This window comes from Bos indicus, chromosome 8, assembly GCF_029378745.1.
Source record: "Bos indicus isolate NIAB-ARS_2022 breed Sahiwal x Tharparkar chromosome 8, NIAB-ARS_B.indTharparkar_mat_pri_1.0, whole genome shotgun sequence".
Taxonomy (NCBI): domain Eukaryota; kingdom Metazoa; phylum Chordata; class Mammalia; order Artiodactyla; family Bovidae; genus Bos; species Bos indicus.
The window spans coordinates 68903129-68924266 of record NC_091767.1 but is presented as its reverse complement, the minus strand read 5'-3'; the positions used below and the strand labels follow the sequence as shown (position 1 = coordinate 68924266).

General features: G+C 50.9%; 1 protein-coding gene across 4 annotated transcripts in view; it reads left to right on the top strand.

Moving 5' to 3' along the window:
* GFRA2 (GDNF family receptor alpha 2) overlaps positions 1–21138 on the top strand; it is a 196435-nt gene that overhangs the window by 74644 nt on the left and 100653 nt on the right. For all 4 annotated transcript variants that reach the window (XM_070794855.1, XM_070794856.1, XM_070794854.1 and 1 more), the window contains exons 5-7: positions 17023–17132; positions 17783–17923; positions 19837–20009. In XM_070794855.1, coding sequence (XP_070650956.1) covers positions 17023–17132; positions 17783–17923; positions 19837–20009 — 424 coding nt within the window. The remainder of the gene's footprint in view (positions 1–17022; positions 17133–17782; positions 17924–19836; positions 20010–21138) is intronic.

The window sequence follows — 21138 nt, the reverse complement described above, 5'->3', positions numbered from 1 at the left end:
TGTTGTCTTCACATAGAAGTCACCATCTCTTTTCTGCCACTTGGGGATGGACTGCCTTCACACTTGGTCTTCTCAGATGAAGCCATAGGCTCCGGTTCAAATCTCAGAAGCTCCAGGGTTCTAATGTTTCATTGATTTATAGTAGTTTTCAGAGGGCTGGTGGCTAATGCAGTGGGACTCCATAACCACCTACCTTCCCTGAGTCGTTTGCCATGTTCCCTCTGATTTCCACCCAGCCCACTCCTTACGGGATGCCCGCAGCTCCCTGTAGTCAACATTGGTACCTGTACCACCATGTGGAAGGGTCATGGCTCCTGGTCCTGTGATGTCAGTCATGGAGCTGACATCTGTTGTGGAACTGGAGCTAGAAGCAGGAAGGACCTGCTCAAGATTCAGGGCTTACAAGTTGGAAGAATGAGAACTTTCTGCCTGGGGATGCTTGTGACCTGTGTGCGTGGCGTCTGTCATGGCCTTCATGTGGGTGTGCAAGTGAGGACATGTGTAAGTGAGCATCCTGCTTGCAGGTGAGACAGAAGACCCGAATTCAGTTCTCTCCTCTCCGAATACTGCCTTCATTTTGTGCACCTGACCTCAAGCTGACAGGTTGGAACCCCTCAGTTTATAGATTTTATTTTTTCAGGCCATTTTTTGTAAAACACTAACCTCAGCGAAGGAGAAAGAAGAGAAGGGGGGAAAAAAGCTGAGTTCAGCAGCCGGAGTTTGCTGTATTTTTCATCTTGCATCAGCAAGCTGGGACCACAAATAATCTGGTCTTATATGCTTCAGTGATGCCAGTGCCTAAGATTTTGCTCTCCTCCTCGGGCAGTGTATTCCTGGGAGCAGGCACCTCTCTCCTTCCCCTACCTGCTGGCTCCAGTGGCGGGAGGTGGGTGGCTAGGGCAGGGGGTCCAAGTGGGAGGCGGAGCACAGAGGGGAGTGCTGGCCAGCAAGGGGGTGGGTCATTAATTTCTGAATGGTTTCTGGAATCAGCTAAACATTTCCTTTTAACTAGTTTCCCCAGCCTCACATCCTTTGTTAGTTCAGGAAAAATGTCGTTTATAATAGATGTTGCCTTGATGAATTCCTCCCGGGAAGCACAGTTCTCATTAGTCTATATAATGAGAAAGACTCCTAGTGGTGGCATAGCTGCCCAGAGATTTGCCTGATCGGAAAAATACTTGTCTCTGCAGTGGGCTCTAGAAGGTTTGGAAAGAGGATGCTGGTGGTGGTGGGGAAGTGACTGAGGGCCCATGGCCCACTGCGGCCTCTGTGTCCGAAGGGGGAAGGTGAGTTCTCCCAGTCCTGTGGGAGAGCAGACCCGAACTCCCGGTCCTTTCTGCGTCTTGCTCAGGCTGGGCTGCAGGGTGCAGGCTACTCTCCCTCTGTCACATCAGCCTTCTGTCCCTGTTCTGGCTCCTGCTCTTACTCTGTCTTCATCATTCCCAGAGAGAAAAAGAATAAACCTGTACAGAGTGAGTTCTGTCTTTCAGAAGTACTTTTGCTTTTATGATTTCACTATTCACTTTTGCATGTGTGATTTCATTGCCACACTCTTCTGTGTAGGTATTGGAGCCATTGAGGCACTAACAGGTATACTGTGATGTTGCCAGGGTTTATAGCTTGTAGGCAGTGGGCGTTTTGACCCACATACTCTTCCTGACACTGATTTCCTTTGCTCTTCTGCTTGTGTGAGAATGGACAGTTTACCCAGCCTTTCTCCACAGGGACTCATTGAATTTTCCTCTGTGGGTCCTCAAGGCACTTGTTCGTGTTAAGAGTGATGCTTAAGGATATGTGTTAATTCCTGCAGACCACAGGGGCCTCCTTTAGTGAATGGCTGTTGCCAGAGATGGCAAAGATACTTTTCCAAGCTCCTGACAACCAGTGGGCAGGACCTGAGGAGCGGAGGGAGACAGACCCACCCAAGGGCATTCTGGGGGGCTGACCTATCTTAGTGCAAAAGTTAACGTGAAGCTGATGCATTTGCCCTGCTGCCAGCTGCTTGTAACTTTATTTTTCAAGGGGAGGTGTTTCAGAGTTCTTGACTCTTCATGCTTAGACGAAAGTCTGTGCCTTCAGATACAGTCCCCATTCATTTATCCGCTCATCCACCCATCCACTCAAATATCCATTCATCTGCCCCCTCATCCATCCAACCATCCATCCATCCTTCCATCCATTCATCCATCCATTCCCCCACCCCCACTCATTCATCCATCCACCCACCCATCCACCCACTCATTCATCCATCCATCCCGCAACCCATGCACCCCCCTCATTCATCCATCCATCTTCCCCACCCACTCATTCATCCATCCATTCATTCATCCATCCATTCACTCATCCATCCACCCACCCATCCACCCACTCATTCATCCATCCATCCCCCCACCCACGCACCCCCTCATTCATCCAGCCGTCCCCCCCTACTCATCCATCCATTCATCCATCCATTCACTCATCCATCCATCCACCCACCCACCCACTCATCCATCTATCCATGTACTCATCCATCATCCGTCCATTCTTTCCTCTCTTTCTCCTTTCCTTCTTCCATCCAATAGCTATTGAGTCTCTATTCAGTGTCAAGCATTACTCCAGGCACGGAGGATTCAAACATGAATAAAGTGTTTGCTGTTCTGAAAGAATTCATAGTTTAATTTGAGAAACAGATACAAAAAATACAAATTATGGTATGATTGGGGGTGCAAATGTAATAATTGGAGTTTGTGAAACAGGTTCAGAGTTGGGGCAAAGCCTTATGGAAGGTTTTCTGGAAGAGCCCCACCTCCTGAACTGGGTTTGGAAGGGTGAACTGGAAGAGGAGTTAAGGAGCATGTGGTTGGAGGAAGGCATTCCCAACAGGAAGAGACCATAGGATAAGGATCTGTGAACCATCATGGTTGGGGAATATGTGCCATTTGCTTTCTCTGCGAGGGTTTGGGCAAGGGAGAGGAAGAGGAGGAGAGGTGAATTGGAGAGGTCATCACAGTCCCAATTATGGGTGGAGTTAGGGTGGCAAATGCTGGGCTCTTGAATCCTAGGAAGTCCTCTCTCAGGGGTCATGAGTGGGGCCATAGTCACCAGAGTCAGAGTAAGTCCCACAAAAAGCTGAGACCCGCAGGCTGGGCACAGTTCTTGGTGCTGTATGGGAACCTTAGTGACTCTTCCCAGAAATGGCTAGACCTTTATTTCTGGATGAGGATGCTCATTGTGGGGTAACACGCCCAAGCTTGTACCCTTTGTGATTTGCAGAGCTGGGACTTGAACCCAGGTCATTTGGTGCCTGGCATTTTGCTTTCCATCACTGTGCCCCTCACACTGGTCTGCAGTTTAGGCTGGATTTTCGTCTGTATGTTACATTTCAGGAACTATAATTTGATGTCAGAACCTATCTGAGTCTCTGTAACAAACATGCCCTGGAATCATAGGGTTTGGATGGATGGCGAAGGTCAAGAAACACTCTGTGGAGGTGGGAGGGAGGGGGAAATGCTGGAATTCATAAAGCTGGGGAGGGATCTGGGTCTTTTTAGTGGGAGGTCTTCAGCTTAAAATGGGAAGGATGAAGGCTGAGAGTGTTCAACTTAGCTCATACATGCCTGATAATTTGCTTCAGTCTTGTCTGACTCTTTGTGACCTTATGGACTGTTGCCCGCCAGGCTCCTCTGTCCATGGGATTCTCCAGGCAAGCATACTGGAGTGGATTGCCATGGCTTCTTCCGGGGGATGTTCCTGACCCAGGGATCAAACCCGCATCTCCTGTGATTCCTGCATTGCTGGCAGATTCTTTACCCACTGAGCCACCAGGGAAGCCCCAACTTAGCTCACGAGCCCTAACGTGTCAGGGTCTTAGGAGTAATCCCCAGGCTTAGGAAGATCACACGAGGGCCTGACCACTGGCCACTGGGACCTTGCCTGCTCCCTGGCCACTGCAGGATCGCCTCCTACCCCTGACTTAATGGACTTGAGGGAGGTGAACCTGGAGCTTTCTGCTCTGGAGCAGGAGAGAGGATGGCCATAGGGAGGGAGAGAGGGGAGAAGCCAGCCTCCTACCACCAGCACGAACCATATCAGCATTCAGAGAAAGTCCAAAGAAACCTTTCAGCTGACTGGCTACCTAGCTCAAGGCTAACCACACTCTTAACACAATAATAAGTCAATCCTCACTGAATAATTAAATAGAGAGCCTTCATAAGTATTGACTTAATGTGACAGCAAGTCTATAGTGACTCAGGGTTTGCTTATGTAAACACAATCTCTTGTTCAGCTTACTTAGCAGTTCAATGAAATAGAACAGTCCTTCAGTTAAAATCAAATGATGCATACGTTTAATTCTTTTCTCCTCTTACCAGGTAATAATAGGTTTGGAACACAGGTGAAGGGATTGTGGGGACGGGAACTGGATAAAAGGACATCTGCCTATCTGTCTGTGTTTTTAGAGAACAGGAAGGACTGTATCCAATGATGGTGTCTAGAGGAAGGATATGGCCTTGGCTCCCATCTCTGGGCCCCGGGTGGGAGATCCACGTGGGCTCAGGTTGGCTTCTGCCCCATCCAGACTCTCTCTGTCTTCTCCTAAAGCAGGCTTCTGTTGGCCACTCTGGTTGGTGTGCTAATCTTTTGATGGTGGCCTGGTTCTAACTGATGGCTTCTGATCACCTGAGGTCCAGTGGCTCCAACCACAGATATCTCCAGGTCATTTTCTTTTCTTTCTTTCTTTTTTTATATTTTATTTATTTGGCTCTGCTGGGTCTAAGTTGTGGCACGCAGGATCTTTGATACTCCGTGCGACATGCAAGATCTTTAGTTGTGGCAGGAGACCTCTTAGTTGCGGCATATGGGATCAGGTTCCCAGACCAGAGTTTGAACCTGGGCCCCCTGCATTGGGGGCATGGAGTCTGAGCCACTGGACCACAAGGGAAGTCCCCTCCAGGTTTTTTTGCTTTTTATTATTATTTACTTTTTGGCTGCGCTGGGTCTTCATTACTTTGCGCTGCGCTGGGTCTTCATTACTTTGCACAGGCCTTGTTCTAGTTGTTACAAGCAGGGGCTACAGTTTGTTACAATACATGGGCTTCTGGTTGTGGTGGCTTCTCTTGTTGCAGAGCATGGGCTCTGGGCATGAGGGCTCAGAAGTTGCGGTACACAAGCTTAGTTGCTTGGTGGAATCTTCTAACGTCGTCCCTGCATTAGCATGCGGATTCTTATCCACTGCACCACTAGGGAAGTCCCTCTAGGTCATTTGCTATTGATGCCCTCATGGCTCACCTGGAGGAGAGAGAGGATCCTGGGTGAGTTTCAGAATCGATGGAAAAGGGGGGTGGCTGATTCCCTGAGATGACACCGGAAGAGAAATAAACCTCCCTCTTTCTGTAGCTTCCGAATGAGGGGATGAAACACTGGGTTGAGAAAAGAGAAGGCCTGGTCAGGGTGGGGGCAGCGGGGTGGAGGGGAAGACCCACTGGCTTTGGAGCTAAGATTTGAAGCTAAGTGTTTTGGGCTTCCCCAGGGGCAAAGAATCTGCCTGCAATGCAGGAGACCCAGGTTCGATCACTGAGTCAGGAAGATCTCTTGAAGGAGGAAATGGTAACCCACTGCAGTATTCTTGCCTGGAGAATCCCATGGACAGGGGAGCCTGGTGGGCTACAGTCCGTGGGGTCACAAAGAGTCAGACACGACTGAGCAACTAAACAACAGCAACTTCTGCCTTGCTGCTGTGATGTTAAGTGAGCTGATTAATCTCTTTCTGACTCTATTTCCTTATCTGTAAAGCAGCGGTAATAATGCTAGCTTCAGGGTAAAGCCTGGTGATGTTAGTGGAAGCACTTTGTGTGACCGCATAAATGAAGGAGATGCTTGTTAATAGATCAGAGAGATTTTGTTCCTTTGGCCTGAAGACAGAGGATGGAGAAGCATCATGGGTGTGCGTGTGCATGCTAAGTCGCTTCAGTCGTATCTGACTCTTTTGCAACCCCATGGACTGGAGTCCACCAGGCTCCTCTGTCTGTGGGATTCTCCAGACAGGAATACTGGGGTGGGTAGCCATTCTCTTCTCCAGGGGATATTCCCAACCCAGGGACTGAACCCATGTCTCTTGTGTCTCTTGCACTGGAAGATGTGTTCTTTACCACTAGCGCCACCTGGGAAGCCCATCCTGAGCATGAAAAGTGAAAGTGAAAGTGTTAATTGCTCAGTTGTGTCCAACTCTTTGCAATCCCATGGACTGTAGCCGACCAGGCTCCTCTATCCGTGGAATTCTCCAGGCAAGAATACTGGAGTGGGTTGCCATGCCCTCCTACAAGGGATCTTCCCGAACTTGGAGGTAAGTACTGTGATCCCTTCTCTTCTGCAGATGAGGAAATGGAGGCCTAGAAGAGGTTTAATGACAGAGTCAAGGCCACACAGCTAGCGAGTAGCTGAGCCAGGGTTCAGACCCAGCCAGCATGACATGATGCCATAAACTGGACCTCAGGGCTGGGCCTGCTTCTGTGTATAGGTGGGGTTCTCATAGAATTCAGGACTTCCTGGGGGAGGAGAACAAATCCTGCTTTTGGCAGCAGCGTGCCCTGAGGTCTTAGTCACATACAGAAGGGTTCAGTCTGCATTTCCCAGCCTGGTATCAGACTCTTCTCCCACCTGCCAGCTCCTAGGACTCAGGGCTGCCCTGGAGTGAGGGGCCAGGACTCTGAGATGGCAGCTTTGCTCTCTCAGCCTCTTTCTCTTGTGATCAAGGGTCAGTTTCTGGTGCTTCTGGGACCAGTAACATTTTCTCTAACCAGAGACTTCAAGAAATCATTGTTTATAATAACCCAGGATTCCTGAGGCCTCATTCAATTAAATGTAAAGAAATAGTGACTATCTTAAACCAACTTTATTAAAAGAGCATATAATGAACAGTGGATTCTATTAGCATCTTTTGAAATTTATTTCTGGATTGTGTCAGTTCACTGACCATTTTCCCCTGTTCTACCTACGGTGCATAAGTATATCGTTTCCTGTTTGAATTTTCATATATTGGTATAATCTACATGCTTGAGAGTCCCTTGGACAGCAGGGAGATCAGACCAGTCAATCCTAAAGGAAATCAACCCTGAATATTCATTGGAAGGACTGATGCTGAAGCTCTAGTACTTTGACCACCTGATGCAAAGAGCCGATTCACTGGGAAAGACTGTGATGCTGGGAAAGATTGAAGGCAAAAGGAGAAAGGGGCAGCAGAGGATGAGATAGTTAGACAGCATCACCGACTCAACAGACATGAATTTGAGCAAACTCTGGGAGATAGTGAGGTACAGAGGAGCCTGGCGTGCTGCAGTCCATGGGGTCACAGAGAGTCGGACATGACTTGTTGACTGAACAGCAACAACAGCATCCTTGTCATTTTCAGTAGCGATGTGGCTTTCTGTGGCTTATCCATTGGAACCATTCCTCTCTAGTTAAGCTGAGTGAAGAATCCAAGGCCAGGTCTGTCTTCCTTCATGAATAGTACCATCATCCATTTTCCAGGTTACTCGCACTGAAGTGTTCTTGTGATCCTGGCTGTCTCACATGGGTTAGATAGACCCTTTGTGGGTTTTTGGTATGTGTCCCTTTCAGTGTGTGCCTTTTGTGGTTGCTTTGAACTTGGGCAAAGAAGATCAGATAAAATCAGAGAGTGAAGCTAAGTAGTAGTCAGAAAATTTTCTGTTTTAAGTGGCAGAAACCCAACTACCCTGAGAAAAATGGAAAAGTAATCTATTGACTTTCAGTAAAATATAGAAGGGGCAAGGGTGTATTCCAGGACTCAAGTGCAAATAGGTCTCCCTCTGTTTCTCCTTGTCTCTAACTTTTGCTTCTCTTGGCAGGCTAGCTGCATGTTATCTTTATTGTGACTGTGAGGCTAGATCTGTGGTCACAGTTTTTCTGGGCTCACATCTCTGGTGCTTTAATCACTAGAAAGAAAAGAAAGTTGTTCCTTGCTCTTTAGGAAAACCTCAGGGCAGGGCTGTGCTTGGCTTAGCTTGTGTTGCTTCCTTATCCTAGATGGTCAGTGTGGCCAGGAAGAGAGACCTGTGTAGCAGGGGCAGGCTGGGTCATCTGTGCACCTGTAGCCCCAGAAGGTGGAGCATATGGTTGACAGCCTGTAAGAACTACCTGGCCAGAGGAGGAATTGCTCTCCCTAAGGGGAGCAGCTATTCTGGACAGAAAGAGTAAATATCCACGTATACTTAAAGAATAAGCAGGAGGGAAGGAAACCAAGTGGATTCGTAATTTCATGAGAAGTTGCAGCAGCCTCCGAGAGAAGGCAGGAAAGAACGGGGCTCAGGCTGTCTACAGTGAACCCCGGAGGTGTCAGAAAGCAGGCCCATGGGGGAAATCCATTTCTCTCTGTCTTGGTGTCACGTAACATTGAGCCTGCTTAACCATGCCCTGCATCGCTGGAGGGAACCTCAGAAAGCCATTCCAGAAGCACTTGGGTCTATTAAAGCCATTTCCTCTACGTTCCCCTAAATCAGCTCTAAAGCCCATCGTGAGTAATTTGTATTTCTTGGGAATCCTTTTTCCCCTCCATGAAATATTCAAGTGCCCTGCTCATTAGCACGCGGTAGCGCTGGTGGCTGCCCCCAGAAGCATCGTTAGCAGTGGTGGGTCATGGCTGCAAAGCTGCAGAAAGACCTCGTTCTCATTGGTAGGCACCTGGCCCTGCTGTGCTGGCTATAGGGTGTGTGACCGTGTGACCTGCCTCTTGGAGTTGTTGTGTCTTTGCTGTGAAATAGTCTACTTCGTGGGATTGTTCAGAAAGTCAAATGCGACACCCACGCCTGGCAGAGTGGAGGCCCTCAGTAAATATTAGCTTCCTGTCCTCCTCCTGTGATTCTAAACTAGTAGAAACCCATTGATTTCTGTGGCAGCAATGTAACAGATCTAACCTGATAAATGGGACTTTGGCAAAGTTAACAAGATCTTCAGGTGGCTAAGAAGTTAAGAATCCACCTGCAATCCAGGAGACCCAGGTTTGATCCCTGGGTCAGGAAGATCTTCTGGAGAGGAGAATGGCTATCCACTCTAGTATTCTTGCCTGGAGAGTTCCATGGACAGAGGAGTCTGGCGGGCTATGATCCGCAAAGAGTTAGACATGACTGAGTGAGTAACACTTTCACTTTCAGACGCTAAAGCTATGTATTGGCCAGCATTGGAACGCTTTGGGGTTCTGGGGTGCAATTTACCATAGTATTATTCTAAGCCAGACAGATTGGAGAAAGCCTTTGTGCAAGAGAAGGTGTTTGCAACCTGGACCAAGGGAGAGATTTGTTCATAACAGGTACCTGTGCTTTCTTGACAAGGTCAAAGCAAAGAATTGAGATGTGTGTGTGTACTTAGTCATGTCCAGCTCTTTTGTGACCCCATAGCCCGCCAGGCTCCTCTGTCCATGGGGATTCTCCAGGCAAGAATACTGGACTTAGTTGCCATTTTCACCTCCAGGGGATCTTCCTGACCCAGGGATTGAACCCATGTCTTTTGCATTACATGCATTGGCAAGCAAGTTCTTTACCATTAGCACCACTTGGGAAGTGTACCCAAGTGTGACTGTTCTGTATGGGGATAGGTATGTGTGTGTGTGTGTTTGTGTGTGTACAAATGTGCATACGCCTAGCCATCTAACTGTGAACCTTCTTGGGCTACAGCCTGAAGCATTACTTTTTTCCATTGACTGTGTGATAACATGTCCGTATTTAAAGCTGAGACCAGGGAGTGGGCCTGAAGGGTCCCCGCAAGCCCAGCTCTGAAGCCTGTACCATTTGTTGCATCCCTAAACTTTTCCTGCATTAGAGTCACCTGGAGGGCTGGCTAAAGTGCAGATTGCTGGCCCCTGCCTTTGGATTTCATATCTGTTATATCTGGGGTGGCATCTGGAAAATCTGCATTTCTAACAAATTCCCACTTTTACACTTGGTGCTGTGGGTCTGTGGACCACACTTTGAGAACTACTGAGCTATAGGAAGTCCACCCTCTCCCGCCGGCCAGGTCTGGATGGTTTGGCTTGTCTGGGTTGACCATGGCACTTCCAGCTTTGCCTCGTTTTCCCTTTGCAGGAGCACATCAGCCCATCAGATAGGGTTGCCAGATCTAACAAAGATACAGGCTACCCAGTTAAACTTGAATGCTGGATAAACTGGAAAAAAGAAAAAAAAAAAAAGAAAGAAACTGGTATAAGTATATCCCAGATATTGCATGGAATGTACTTATACTAAAAAAAAAATTATCAATGATCTGAAATTCAAATTAATTGGATGTCCTACATTTAATCTGGTGGCTGTTTAATGAAATCAGGGGTCAAGTGTCTCTCTTCCTCTCCTGCTGCTTTCCTGTGATTGAATAGGCTACAGTGGCTGATGAAACCAACCCAAAGAGGTCTGCGTGTTTCAGATAGATCCACCTGCTACCCTGAACGCGTTTGGCAGTCTTTGCTCCATCTCACTGAGAGTGGACTTGGCTTGTGTTCACTGATGGTTCTTCTGCTGGCTCTCTGTTTTTTCCCTTTGTCTGTCTGTCTTCTCTTTCTCTCATGCTTTCTCTTATGCCATCTATCCTATGGGGCCTCTTCAAGGCAAACATCTGGGAAGCAATGGGGCTGGGCGAGGAAAAGTCTGTTGCTGGAAGTGAGAATGGAGACCAAGAGACTGGGGAACTCACACCATCTGTAGGGAAGAGTGGCAGCTGGCCCAAGATCCCCAGCTGGCTTGCCATGCATGATGAAAGGATAACATTTGCCTTGGAGACTGTACCTACTGGGACCTGGCTGATTCACTTGTGGTTGGAGCTGAGAGTGTCGCCGGCTTGGAGGAAATTGACGCCACTGGTCTCTAATGCCGTGGATGGAGCCGGCTGCTTGGACAAGGGAGTGGGCTATGTGGATTTGGCTGTGTCTTGAGGGACAGAGGGAAGCTGAACAATCAAAGGCCTCCTGGAGACTTGGACATGGTGTCCTCCTAAGTGGTCACTCTGGTTTGACAAGGATGCTGAGGCTGAAGAAATAGAGTGACAGAAGGCCTAGCCGCTGCCTTTCCCTCCACCGTTCCCCTCTGCTCCTCTCTCTACCTTCCCTGTGCTCTGAAGACAACCGTAGGGCTGCTGTGAAGGAAATAGGCCACAGCCTCGGAGGAGCGAGGTGGCCCTTCCTCGTTGGTCACCCTGGATCTGGCTAAGGGCCCCCTGCTGCTCCTGTGTCCTCAGTGTGGCGTGGACAGTGAAGTGGGGCAGGGAGGCCATTGTTCATCTGGGTCCATCAGGGGGACTCCGGAGCCGGATGGAGAGACGGTGGGAGCTGTCATCTCTCCTTGATACACTCACCTTGTGTGGGGCCCAGACCTACCACAACAAGGCGAACAGGTATTTCTTCTACATCAAACACAGGAAAAGCTATTTCCTGTTTGCCAGTGGCAGGCACAGTGCCGGGGACAAGATGTCTGGACAAGAGAAAAAAGGTAAGGACGGTGCCTCCTCTGTGTGCCCAGCTCTCTAACAGACCCGACGAGGGAGCTAGGCCGGCACGGCCCACCCCGTTGAATAACTGGGGATGCTGGCCCAGAGACACGACAGGCCTGCCCAAGGTCATGTGTCGGGCAAGCAGTGGACTGTGCACAGCCGTGTGACAGCTGTTCCTCCTCTTGCAGCAGCTGGATCTGTCATCCCCTTCTCACTGAGCATCGGAACTCTTTCCCCTTCTGAGTCCTGGCTTCCTTCCTTCACCTACCCCCTCTCTCTGGATGACCTTGTCTGTCCCTGTGGGCATCAATTTCTCATTTTCACATGTTCCCGCTGTCTCTAGCCTGGGGTCTGGTGATATTTTGAGGGGCATCGTGGACGTGAGGCTGCTAAGCACCTCAATGTTCCATGTCAGTGATTGGAGACCCACCCTTGCAGAAGGGACGTGAGGCCTGCATGTAGGATGGGGAGGTCGCTCAGGTCTGCTGCAGCAGGCATCATGCTCCTCCAGGACACTGGGCTGGCACTGACCTCTGTGGAGGCCTGGCCCAGGCCTGGTGGGCACTCAGCCCCAACCCCATCGATGTCCTTTCTGACATTTCACTGACATGTGTGCCATTCCCATCACTGGTCTGTCAGTCACATGGCTGGGCCTCAATACGTATTTGGAAAAAAGACCAGTGGATATCTCCCACTAGTCCAAAGGCGTTTGGAGGATATAGATGAAGAAGTCAGTAGAGTCTTCCACTCTGGGAATGTATGTTCCAGTTGCGGGGAGCAGACACGGCCATATCAGTAAGTCTGTATGCAATTGAGCACAGAGGTGGGAGAAGTCCATGTGCCTGGTGGGCGAAAGGGCTTCAGGGGCAGAACTGACAGTGAGCCCTTGAGGAGATGTAGGAGGGGGTTGGGCTCTCCATGTGATCAAATGGCATTAGAATGGACTTCTGTATTTTGGTTAAGAGATCTTGTTTTAACTTCTCTTTGGTGGGGAGGAGATGGTAGCTAGCATCTCTGCTGGTAATCTCACAGCCCTGCGCCCTGCAGGAGTTCAGCCGTGGCTTCCTGCTGCCCAGCTGCAGTGCTCCTTGTTGCTGGGGCCTGACCACATCCTCTTGGCTCCTTCTAGAGGGAGACCTTCAGCCAGAGCAAACAATGAAGTCTTTGAAGGTGCTGTGTTAGTGCCCTGTGGCTGCCTTAACAGAGTGCCACAGACTGGGTGGCTTAAAACAGAAACTGAAAAGATATAGGTCTGTCAAACAGGGTGAAGTAAGTCAGAAAAACAAATATCATATATTAACAAATACACATGGAATCTAGAAAAAATGGTACAGGGGAAGCTGTTTGTATAGGTTAGAATAGAGATGCAGATGTAGAGAATGGACATGTGGACATAGGGAGAGAGGGAGGGTGGGATGAATTGGGAGTTGGAATTGGCATAGATACACTGCTGCTAAGTCACTTCAGTCGTGTCCGACCCTGTGCGACCCCATAGACGGCAGCCCACCAGGCTCCCCCGTTCCTGGGATTCTCTAGGCAAGAACGCTGGAGTGGGTTGCCGTTTCCTTCTCCAATGCATGAAAGTGAAAGTGAAGTCACTCAGTCGTGTCTGACTCTTTGCGACCCCATGGACTGCAGCCCACCAGGCTCCTCCGTCCATGGGATTTCCCAGGCAAGAGTACTGGAGTGGGGTGCCATTGCCTTCTCCGATAGATACACTATCATGTGTAAAACAGACAGCTAGTGGGAAGCTGCTGTGCAGCACAGGGAGCTCAGCTCGGGGCTCTGTGATGACCTAGATGACCTAGACCTTGGGAGGAAGGTCCAAGAGGGAGGGGATATATGTATACATATGACTGATTCATGTTGTTGTACAGCAGAAACTAATAGAACACTGTAAAGGAATTGTAATGCAGTTAAAAAGACCCAGAAACTGATTTTTCACAGTTCTAGGGGACAGAAGTCCAAAATCCAGGTGTTGGCAGGACCGTGCTCCCTGTGCAAGCTTGAAGGGAGAATCTGTTCGATGCCTTTCTCTTAGCTTCTGGTGTTGCCGGCACTCCTTGGCGTCCCTGGACTTGCAAGGGTGTGTGGATATTTAGTAGCTTAGTCGTGTTCAGCTCTTTGCATCCCCATGGACTATGTAGCTCGCCAAGCACCTCTGTCCATGGGTTTTACCAGGTGAGAATACTGGAGTGGGTTGTCCTTTCCTCCGCCAGGGGATCTTCCTGACCCAAGGATCAAACCCGGATCTCCAGCACTGACAGCCAGATTCTTTACCCCAGCACCACCTGGGAAGCCCAGACTTATAGGTGCATCAGTCCAAGTGCTGCCTGGATCTTCACATGCATTCTCACCGTATGTCTGTGTCTCTTCTCTTCTGCTTATAAGGACACCAGACATTGGACTGAGGCCTCACCCTAATCCACTGTGACTTCATCTTGCTGTATCTGCAAAGAGCTTATGTCTGAATAAGGTCAGGTTTACAGGCACCAGGGATGAGCATCTGGCTCCTTGTGTGTGTGTTAGTCTCTCAGTCTTGTCCGACTTGTTATGACCCCATGGACTGTGGCTTACCAGGCTTCTCTGTCCATGGGGATTCTCCAGGCAAGAGTATTAGAGTGGGTTGCCATGCCTTCCTCCAGGGGATCTTCCCGACCCAGGGATCAAACTCAGGTCTCCCACATTGCAAGCAGATTCTTTACCATCTGAGCCACCAGGGAAGCCATGTGGCTCCTTGGCTGACACAATTCAACCTGTGATAGCTGCTTAGAGATTTTGGTTTGTTGGCTCCAGATCCTCCTTGTTTAAGTCGGTGTCCCTTCCTGGCTCCCTGGCAGGTCTCTGGAGGTCTGGGGTGTGGGCAGAGACCACCTCTCATTGACCTTCATTCATTTGCTGGGCTCATGTAGCAGAACAGACGCTGATCTGACCATTCAAGACCAAGTCTTATTCTGCAGTGGCTGGGAGCTTGGTTGGAAGTACTGTTTTTCCCTGTTTGGGGGACTGGGTGAGCAGATAGAGTGTGTGATTTATGGGCAGGAGGTAGGGTGGAGACAATGCAAATTTGCTTCTCTTTTCCTGTGGAGGACAAGATACTTGTGTAGAGGAGTGGGATGGGGGTGGGGGGCCTGCCAAAAGGGGCTGCCCCTGTCGTTGGAGTTCTGGGCTGGAGTTCTGGCTCTGCTGTTTAGAAGCTCTGGGGTCCTGGGCAAGTTACTCAGCTCCTCTGAGGCTCAGCTTCTTCCTCTGTAAAGGGGGATGGGTGCTAACAACTGCTTGGCATATCTCAGAATTTTTGTGAGGACTTGGTCATAAGAAGTGGGTATGAATGGACCTCTGCTTAAGTCACGTTTTGATTGTGGTCAGTTATACACAGCATAAAATTGGCCATTTTCACCATATTTGAGTGCACAGCTCAGTGGCATTGGGTGCACTCCCATTGTCGTGCAACCACACCACCATCCATCTCCAGAACGTTGTCATCTTCCCCGACTGTGAAAACAGTTTCTATTTATTGGATAAATAAGGAAAATGAGTCCGCAAGAAGCAAGGACTCATCTGAGGTCTTGCAGTGAGTTAGGAGCGGAGCTGAAGTGAGACCCCGCCCCCTGGCTCTCAGCTTGGAGCTCACCTTCCATCTCCGGCCCCTTGCTGTCTCTGCAGGCTGCAGGAGTTCAGGGACACATGAGGCTTCTTTGGCATCAAATTGCTCTGGAGAGCTGCTTCTTCCTTCTCCTATACCCCCTTTCCTGGGACTGTGGTGCCTCCTGGCAAATCCGGATTTGTCCCGTGGGAGGACCTAAGTGGACGCCTCCATTGAGGGTGTTCCTTTTAGGCTGTCCTGTTCCTGGTCTCTCTCAACTTCTCATTTTTCTCTCTCCCTTCTCCTTCCTGATGTGGACAGAGTTCCAGTGGAGGAGCAGGGGAGCTGAATTGGGGGTGATCTTTGAGGTGGCTTTGTGAGAAATATTGTGGTGTGGTCAGAGCATGGGCAGGGTGGCGGATGGTCCTTCCTGTGGCCACTGTAGCGTTCTTATACACTACAGCCTGAGTAGTAGGGAGGCAGGCAGTGGTCCCAGCCCAGGCTGATGGCAACAGCCCTGGGGCCGGGGCAGTAGGGCAGGAGGAAGAAGGAATAGAAATACCTGTGCAGGTTAGACTTGGGTGCCCTGGGCCTCCTGTGAACTCCACACAAGGTGCTAGGGGCTGGGGACAGACAGGCTCAGACAGCGGCTGCCTTCCGGCAGCTCACGGTCGTTCTGGGAACACAGAGCTGTGTGCAGGTGGGTACAAAGCAGCTTTATCCATGCTGACAGAGAGGAGCAGGTGATGACAGGTTACGTCACCAGGGGAAGAAAATGCTGATTGTGCCTTACAGGGTTGAGGAGCTAGTGGAGGGACAGCCCTGGAGGCTCTGCTCTGATTTGATGTAGAAGAAAAGGGTCAGGAATGCCCGAGGGATGTCTCATCCTAGGGGGACTCTTTTTTTTTTTTTAACCTCCCTGGGAGTTGGTCCCACTGACCCCTAGAAGGATCGTGCTGAAAGTGTTAGTTGCTCAGTAGTGTCTGACTCTTAGAGACCCTGTGGACTGTAGCCCACCAGGCTCCTCTGTCCATGGGATTCTCCAGGCATGAATACTGGAGTGGGTTGCCATTTCCTTCTCCAGGGGATCTTTCCAACCCAGGAATCAAACCTGGATCTCCTGCGTTACAGGCAGATTCTTTACTCTCTGAGCCTCCACGGAAGCCCTATGAGGTGGCTGGGCAGAGGTTATTTATTTATTTTTTTGTCTGCTTTGGATCTTTGTTGCATCATGCAGATCCTGAGTTGTGGCACATGAACTCTCTCTCCTTGTGGCTCTCGGGCTAGTTGCTCCATGGCATTATAAGATCTTAGTTCCTGGACCAGGGGTCAAAGCCACATCCTCTGCATTACAAGGTGGACTCTTAACCACTGACCCCCCAGGGAAGTCCCTGGGCAGGGATTGTAGGGTGGCAGTAACAATGTGTTGAAGGACTTGGGAAAGGTCACCAGGAGTGTGACCAAGCAGGAAGCAGAGCCCGGCCTTCCTGTCTGAGTCCCAGACATTGTCAGCAAACCCACCTGGGTTCTCTCTGTGTTCCTCCAAGTGAGAGATCTGTTCAGAATGGATTTTGCCTAAACTGGGTGACTGGAAGGAGGAGAAGGGGGTGACAGAGGACGAGATGGTTGGATGGCATCACTGAGTCTATGGACATGAGTTTGAGCAAATTCTGGGAGATAGGGAAAAACTGGGAAGCCTCGTGTGCTGCAGTCCATGGGGTCACAAAGATTTGGACACGACTGAGTGACTGAACAACAACAAAACTGGATGCCTCAATTTCCAGGAAGTCCTGTCCTCAAGGAGTTCCTAGCCTGAAACCCCCAAAACTTGTTTCCCCCCATCTTCCTCCTCTCTGTCCTTCCTGGCTTCCTCCTGCCCTGGGAGGCTCTGAAGGAGCTGCTGTGCCCTGGAGGAGACGGGAGGTCAGCCAGGTTAACCTGCTTTCTCCATGGTCTTCTCCTGACCCCAGGTCCCGGCTGGCGGACTTCCATGCCAACTGCCGTGCCTCCTACCAGACGCTCACCAGCTGCCCCACCGACAATTACCAAGCGTGTCTGGGCTCCTACGCTGGCATGATCGGTAAGCCACCCCAGCCTGGGATCTCAGTGGCTCCCGGCTGCCTCTGGCCCAGTTAGGGACTGAAGTCCAGTTCCTCCTCTGCCTGGTTTCAGATAGGAGCTGTGATGGGAGCTGGGGTTTTATCACAAGGGAGGAGCCCCAAGAATCTTAGGCAGCTTCCAAAATAAGAAGGGTGATGTTCATTGTGTGACATTCTAGGCTCTGCACTGAGCAGTTTACATGGACTGTCTTATGTAAATCTCAAAACAGAGCTTTCTGGGTGGGGGTTAGGGCTCCAGTTTACAGATGGGAAAACTGAGGCTTAGGGAAACTGAGTGACTTGCACATGTTCACCCTGCTGGTCAATGCTGGCACTGGGACATAAACCCGGGAGAGAGCCTTAGTCTCCCTGACTGTTGGTATAGGAGAGAGCCAGGGCCCGTGCTCTGGGTGGGGGCTCCTGAGTATCCCCTCTGCTGTCCTCTATGCCATGACCCCCCTGCCGACCCTCGTGGTTTGGATTGTGAGCTGTGATGTATATGTGTTTAGGGGTCAGGTGGAGGGGTGGGGGACGGGTCCCAGGCCTCCTCTATGATGTGCCTGGGGTCTGGGGGCCAGGAGGGAAGCCTTAACTGTTCCTCTCTCCTCGGCCTCCCTGTCTCCCTGCCCAGGGTTTGATATAACACCCAACTACGTGGACTCCAGCCCCACGGGCATCGTGGTGTCCCCCTGGTGCAGCTGTCGTGGGAGTGGAAACATGGAGGAAGAGTGTGAGAAGTTTCTGAAGGATTTCACAGAGAACCCATGCCTCCGTGAGTCCGCCCGCATCCACTCCGTCAGGAGCCCTCCCGCCCCTCCTGTCCTGGGGGCCCTGGAACTGTGCCGGGTCCTGCCTTCCTTCCCCCTGCAATGGCTGGTGGTCCCTGTGGAGCTTCTCCAGTAGGGGGTTGACTACGCAGACCGTGGGTTTTGCACTCCTGGAGATGCTCCCCGGAGCTGTCTGGAGGCCCCTGGAGGCCTCAATCTTTGTCACATTAAGGCTGAAGGTTTCTAGTCTGTTATCCCGACGGTTTCACCAGGTTCCTTTGGGGACTGCCCTGCGATGAGGGTCTCAGCTTCTTTAACTTCTCCCTTTAAGGATTGATTTCCCCTGGGAATTGGAGTCTTAAGTCATCAAACTCCTACTAATCTGAAGGCCAGAGAGAGAAGTCAGCCACAAGCTCCATCTGCCCGGTCTTTCTAGTCTGACACCCACCTCCCACCAATTGAAAGATCTCCTCCCCCTGTCCCTTCCTCTTTTCTTCCTTGTGTCCATCTGTCCATCCTGCCTTTCTGACAGCACCGGGAGTTTAGAGATGGAAGTCACAGGGCTTGTCATTGAGCAGCTCACCCTCTGAAGGGGGGCACCATTAGAGCATCATGGCCATCATAGTACAGGGGGCGCTGTGCTAGGGTGGAGGTCTGCAGAGGGTTCTGCCGGAGCACAGGGTGGGGATGCCCAAGACATCCTGGAGGTAAGGGTCCCTGAAGGCTTCTCGGAAGCTGACCCACAGTGGGGGTTGCTGGGCACTGGTCAGCTGAAGTGGCAGCAAGGGCCCGCTGGTCTGCTCTAGGCAGAGGTGGGTTTTGGGAACCTGTGGACCACTTATCCTTGCCACAGAGCACAAGGATGCCTGGGGTTACCTGGACAGGTGGAGAGAGTCCTCCTCGTGGAGCGGGGCAAGCAGACTTGAAGGCGTTTGGATCTTAGGGTCCTGCAGGTGGCAGAGGTGGTATGTGGGTTGGTGAAGGGGTGTTGACAGGTGGTGTCGTGGTCAGATCTGATTTCAGAAGGCTCGCTCTCTGCTTCTCGTGTGGAGGGGGTGAGGGTAGGGATATGGTTCTCACAGGTGACCCAAAACCGAGTCCACTAGAGGATGTAGCAGGTGCCCCGGGCGGAGGACGGTGCCCACTGACCCAGAGCAGTGTTGGGGTGGGATGGGGAGGAGAGATGGGTGGAGCGACCTCTCAGAGGTCAGCTCGTGGCCGGCAAGAGGGTGGTTAGGGAAGTGTCCTGGGTGACCGAGGTTTCGGCCTTGGGTGACTTAGTGGAGAAGAGATGGCAGACCTTCAGTGCTGAAAATGTGGCGGGGGGCCAGTGTTCCAGTGGAGGGAGTGGCGCCTAGTCAGGCGGCGACCTGAGGAACTTGAGGTGCCTCTGGGGCTTGGAGGTGGAGCTTCCTGTAGGTCTTGTGTATACGGTTGGGTACTGGGGACACAATTTTGTCCAAAAGGTCTCAGTAGTTAGTCCTGAGTGAATCAGTCTAACTGACTGACTGAGGGTGGGTGAGGCCACCTGGGGAGGGGGGCTGCATTGGGGGCCATTGGCATGCAGTGGGGGGCATGGCCTGCAGCACCGAATGCTGCAGAGAAGACAGCTCACGCCCTGGGCACGGCCTGCTCCTCCCCGCCTGGCTCCCCATGCTCCCACTTCTCTCTTCCTCTTCATTCCTCATCCAGTACATCTTCTATCCCAGCTTCCCTCCTGCTCTTTTCTTCTCTGGGTATGAGACCTTGCTAGGTATCTGAAAGGGAGCTTCAGCCAAGTTAGTTCAGACAAGTTCCACCCTGCCCCCAGCTCCAGGCCATCACAGGGAAGGTAGCTGTTGGGATACCTTCAGCTGAGGGGCAGAGTGACGGAGGGGCCCCTGATTTCTCTGTGTCTCCCTGCTCTCTTTCCCCATAGGGAATGCCATCCAGGCCTTTGGCAATGGTACAGATGTGAACCTGTCCCCTAAAAGCCCCCCATTCCAGGCCACACAGGCCCCTCGGGTAGACAAAACGCCTTCGTTGCCAGATGACCTCAGTGATAGCACCAGCCTGGGGACCAGTGTCATCAGTACCTGCACATCTGTCCAGGTGAGGGGCTATAGCTGGGGCACTGTGGATATGGAGCTGGGGCAGGTGGAGGGCTGAGAGAAGAATCTAATGTCAGGGGCAGGGTGGGAGGTTACAGACGGGGGACCAGGGATGGGGCACACAACCTCCTCCCTTTGGGTCAAGATGCAAGAGGCAGAAAGAGCTGGTGGGAGTTAATTTTCCGTGATTCACTCTCTGGACATCACCTTACAAGTATTAGACACCTGTTCTATCTCAGGATTGTACTACATACCACAGGGGTGCCAGAGAAATGAGATGGTTAGCGTTCACTTGCCATCTACTGATGACCAGGTACTGTAGACTAGCTAGCGGACTCTACCTATTTCATTGAATTCTCACACAATGAGATGCTGGCATCCTTGTTTTACATACAGAAAGCTAGCCCAGGGGTGTTAGGCCACACCCTCAGGGTCACACAGCTGGCTCAATAGTGGTGGAATAAGATTTCAAACCTACCTCTGACTCCACAACCCATGATGTTCATTTGTTTATCCATCCGTCCATCCATCCAATGGTGTGATGCACACATTTTGGTCGAGATCTTATGTGAGATGCTAAGGAGATATTGGTGAATGAGGCTGACAAAGTCCTGTGTTTTGTGGTCCTTGGGGATTGTTGAGGGTCAGACAGTTCAAAAAGCACCAGACATGGGGTATGGTCCATGCCACAAGAGGGGACCATGTGGATGGCACTGTGGAGACACATCACAGGACTCCCCACTCAGCCTTTGTCTCTGCTGAGCTTCCCTCGTGCCATCATACCATTTGCTATAGTAGAGTCTTTGCCTAGGATGTTGATCTGATTGGAACACCCCCACCGCCCCCCCCCCACATACTCTCTCACACACACTTATATATACTTGTGCACACACTCACACCCTAGAAGAAAGAGTTTAAAAGAGGATCTGGTGCAGAATATCAGGGGAAGCAGAGGAGGGAGGGATTAGCGAGGGCATGGATGGTGGGGCATAAGGGATGTTTCAGGCAGGAGTTGGGGCTGGAATTCCCAAGGAGGGGTGGGGTCTGGAGTCCAGTCAATGGGGCTCAGTGTGAGCATGGCTGTGGGGGCAGCAAGAACAAGCCTGGCTGTGTAGGGCAATGAAGATGCA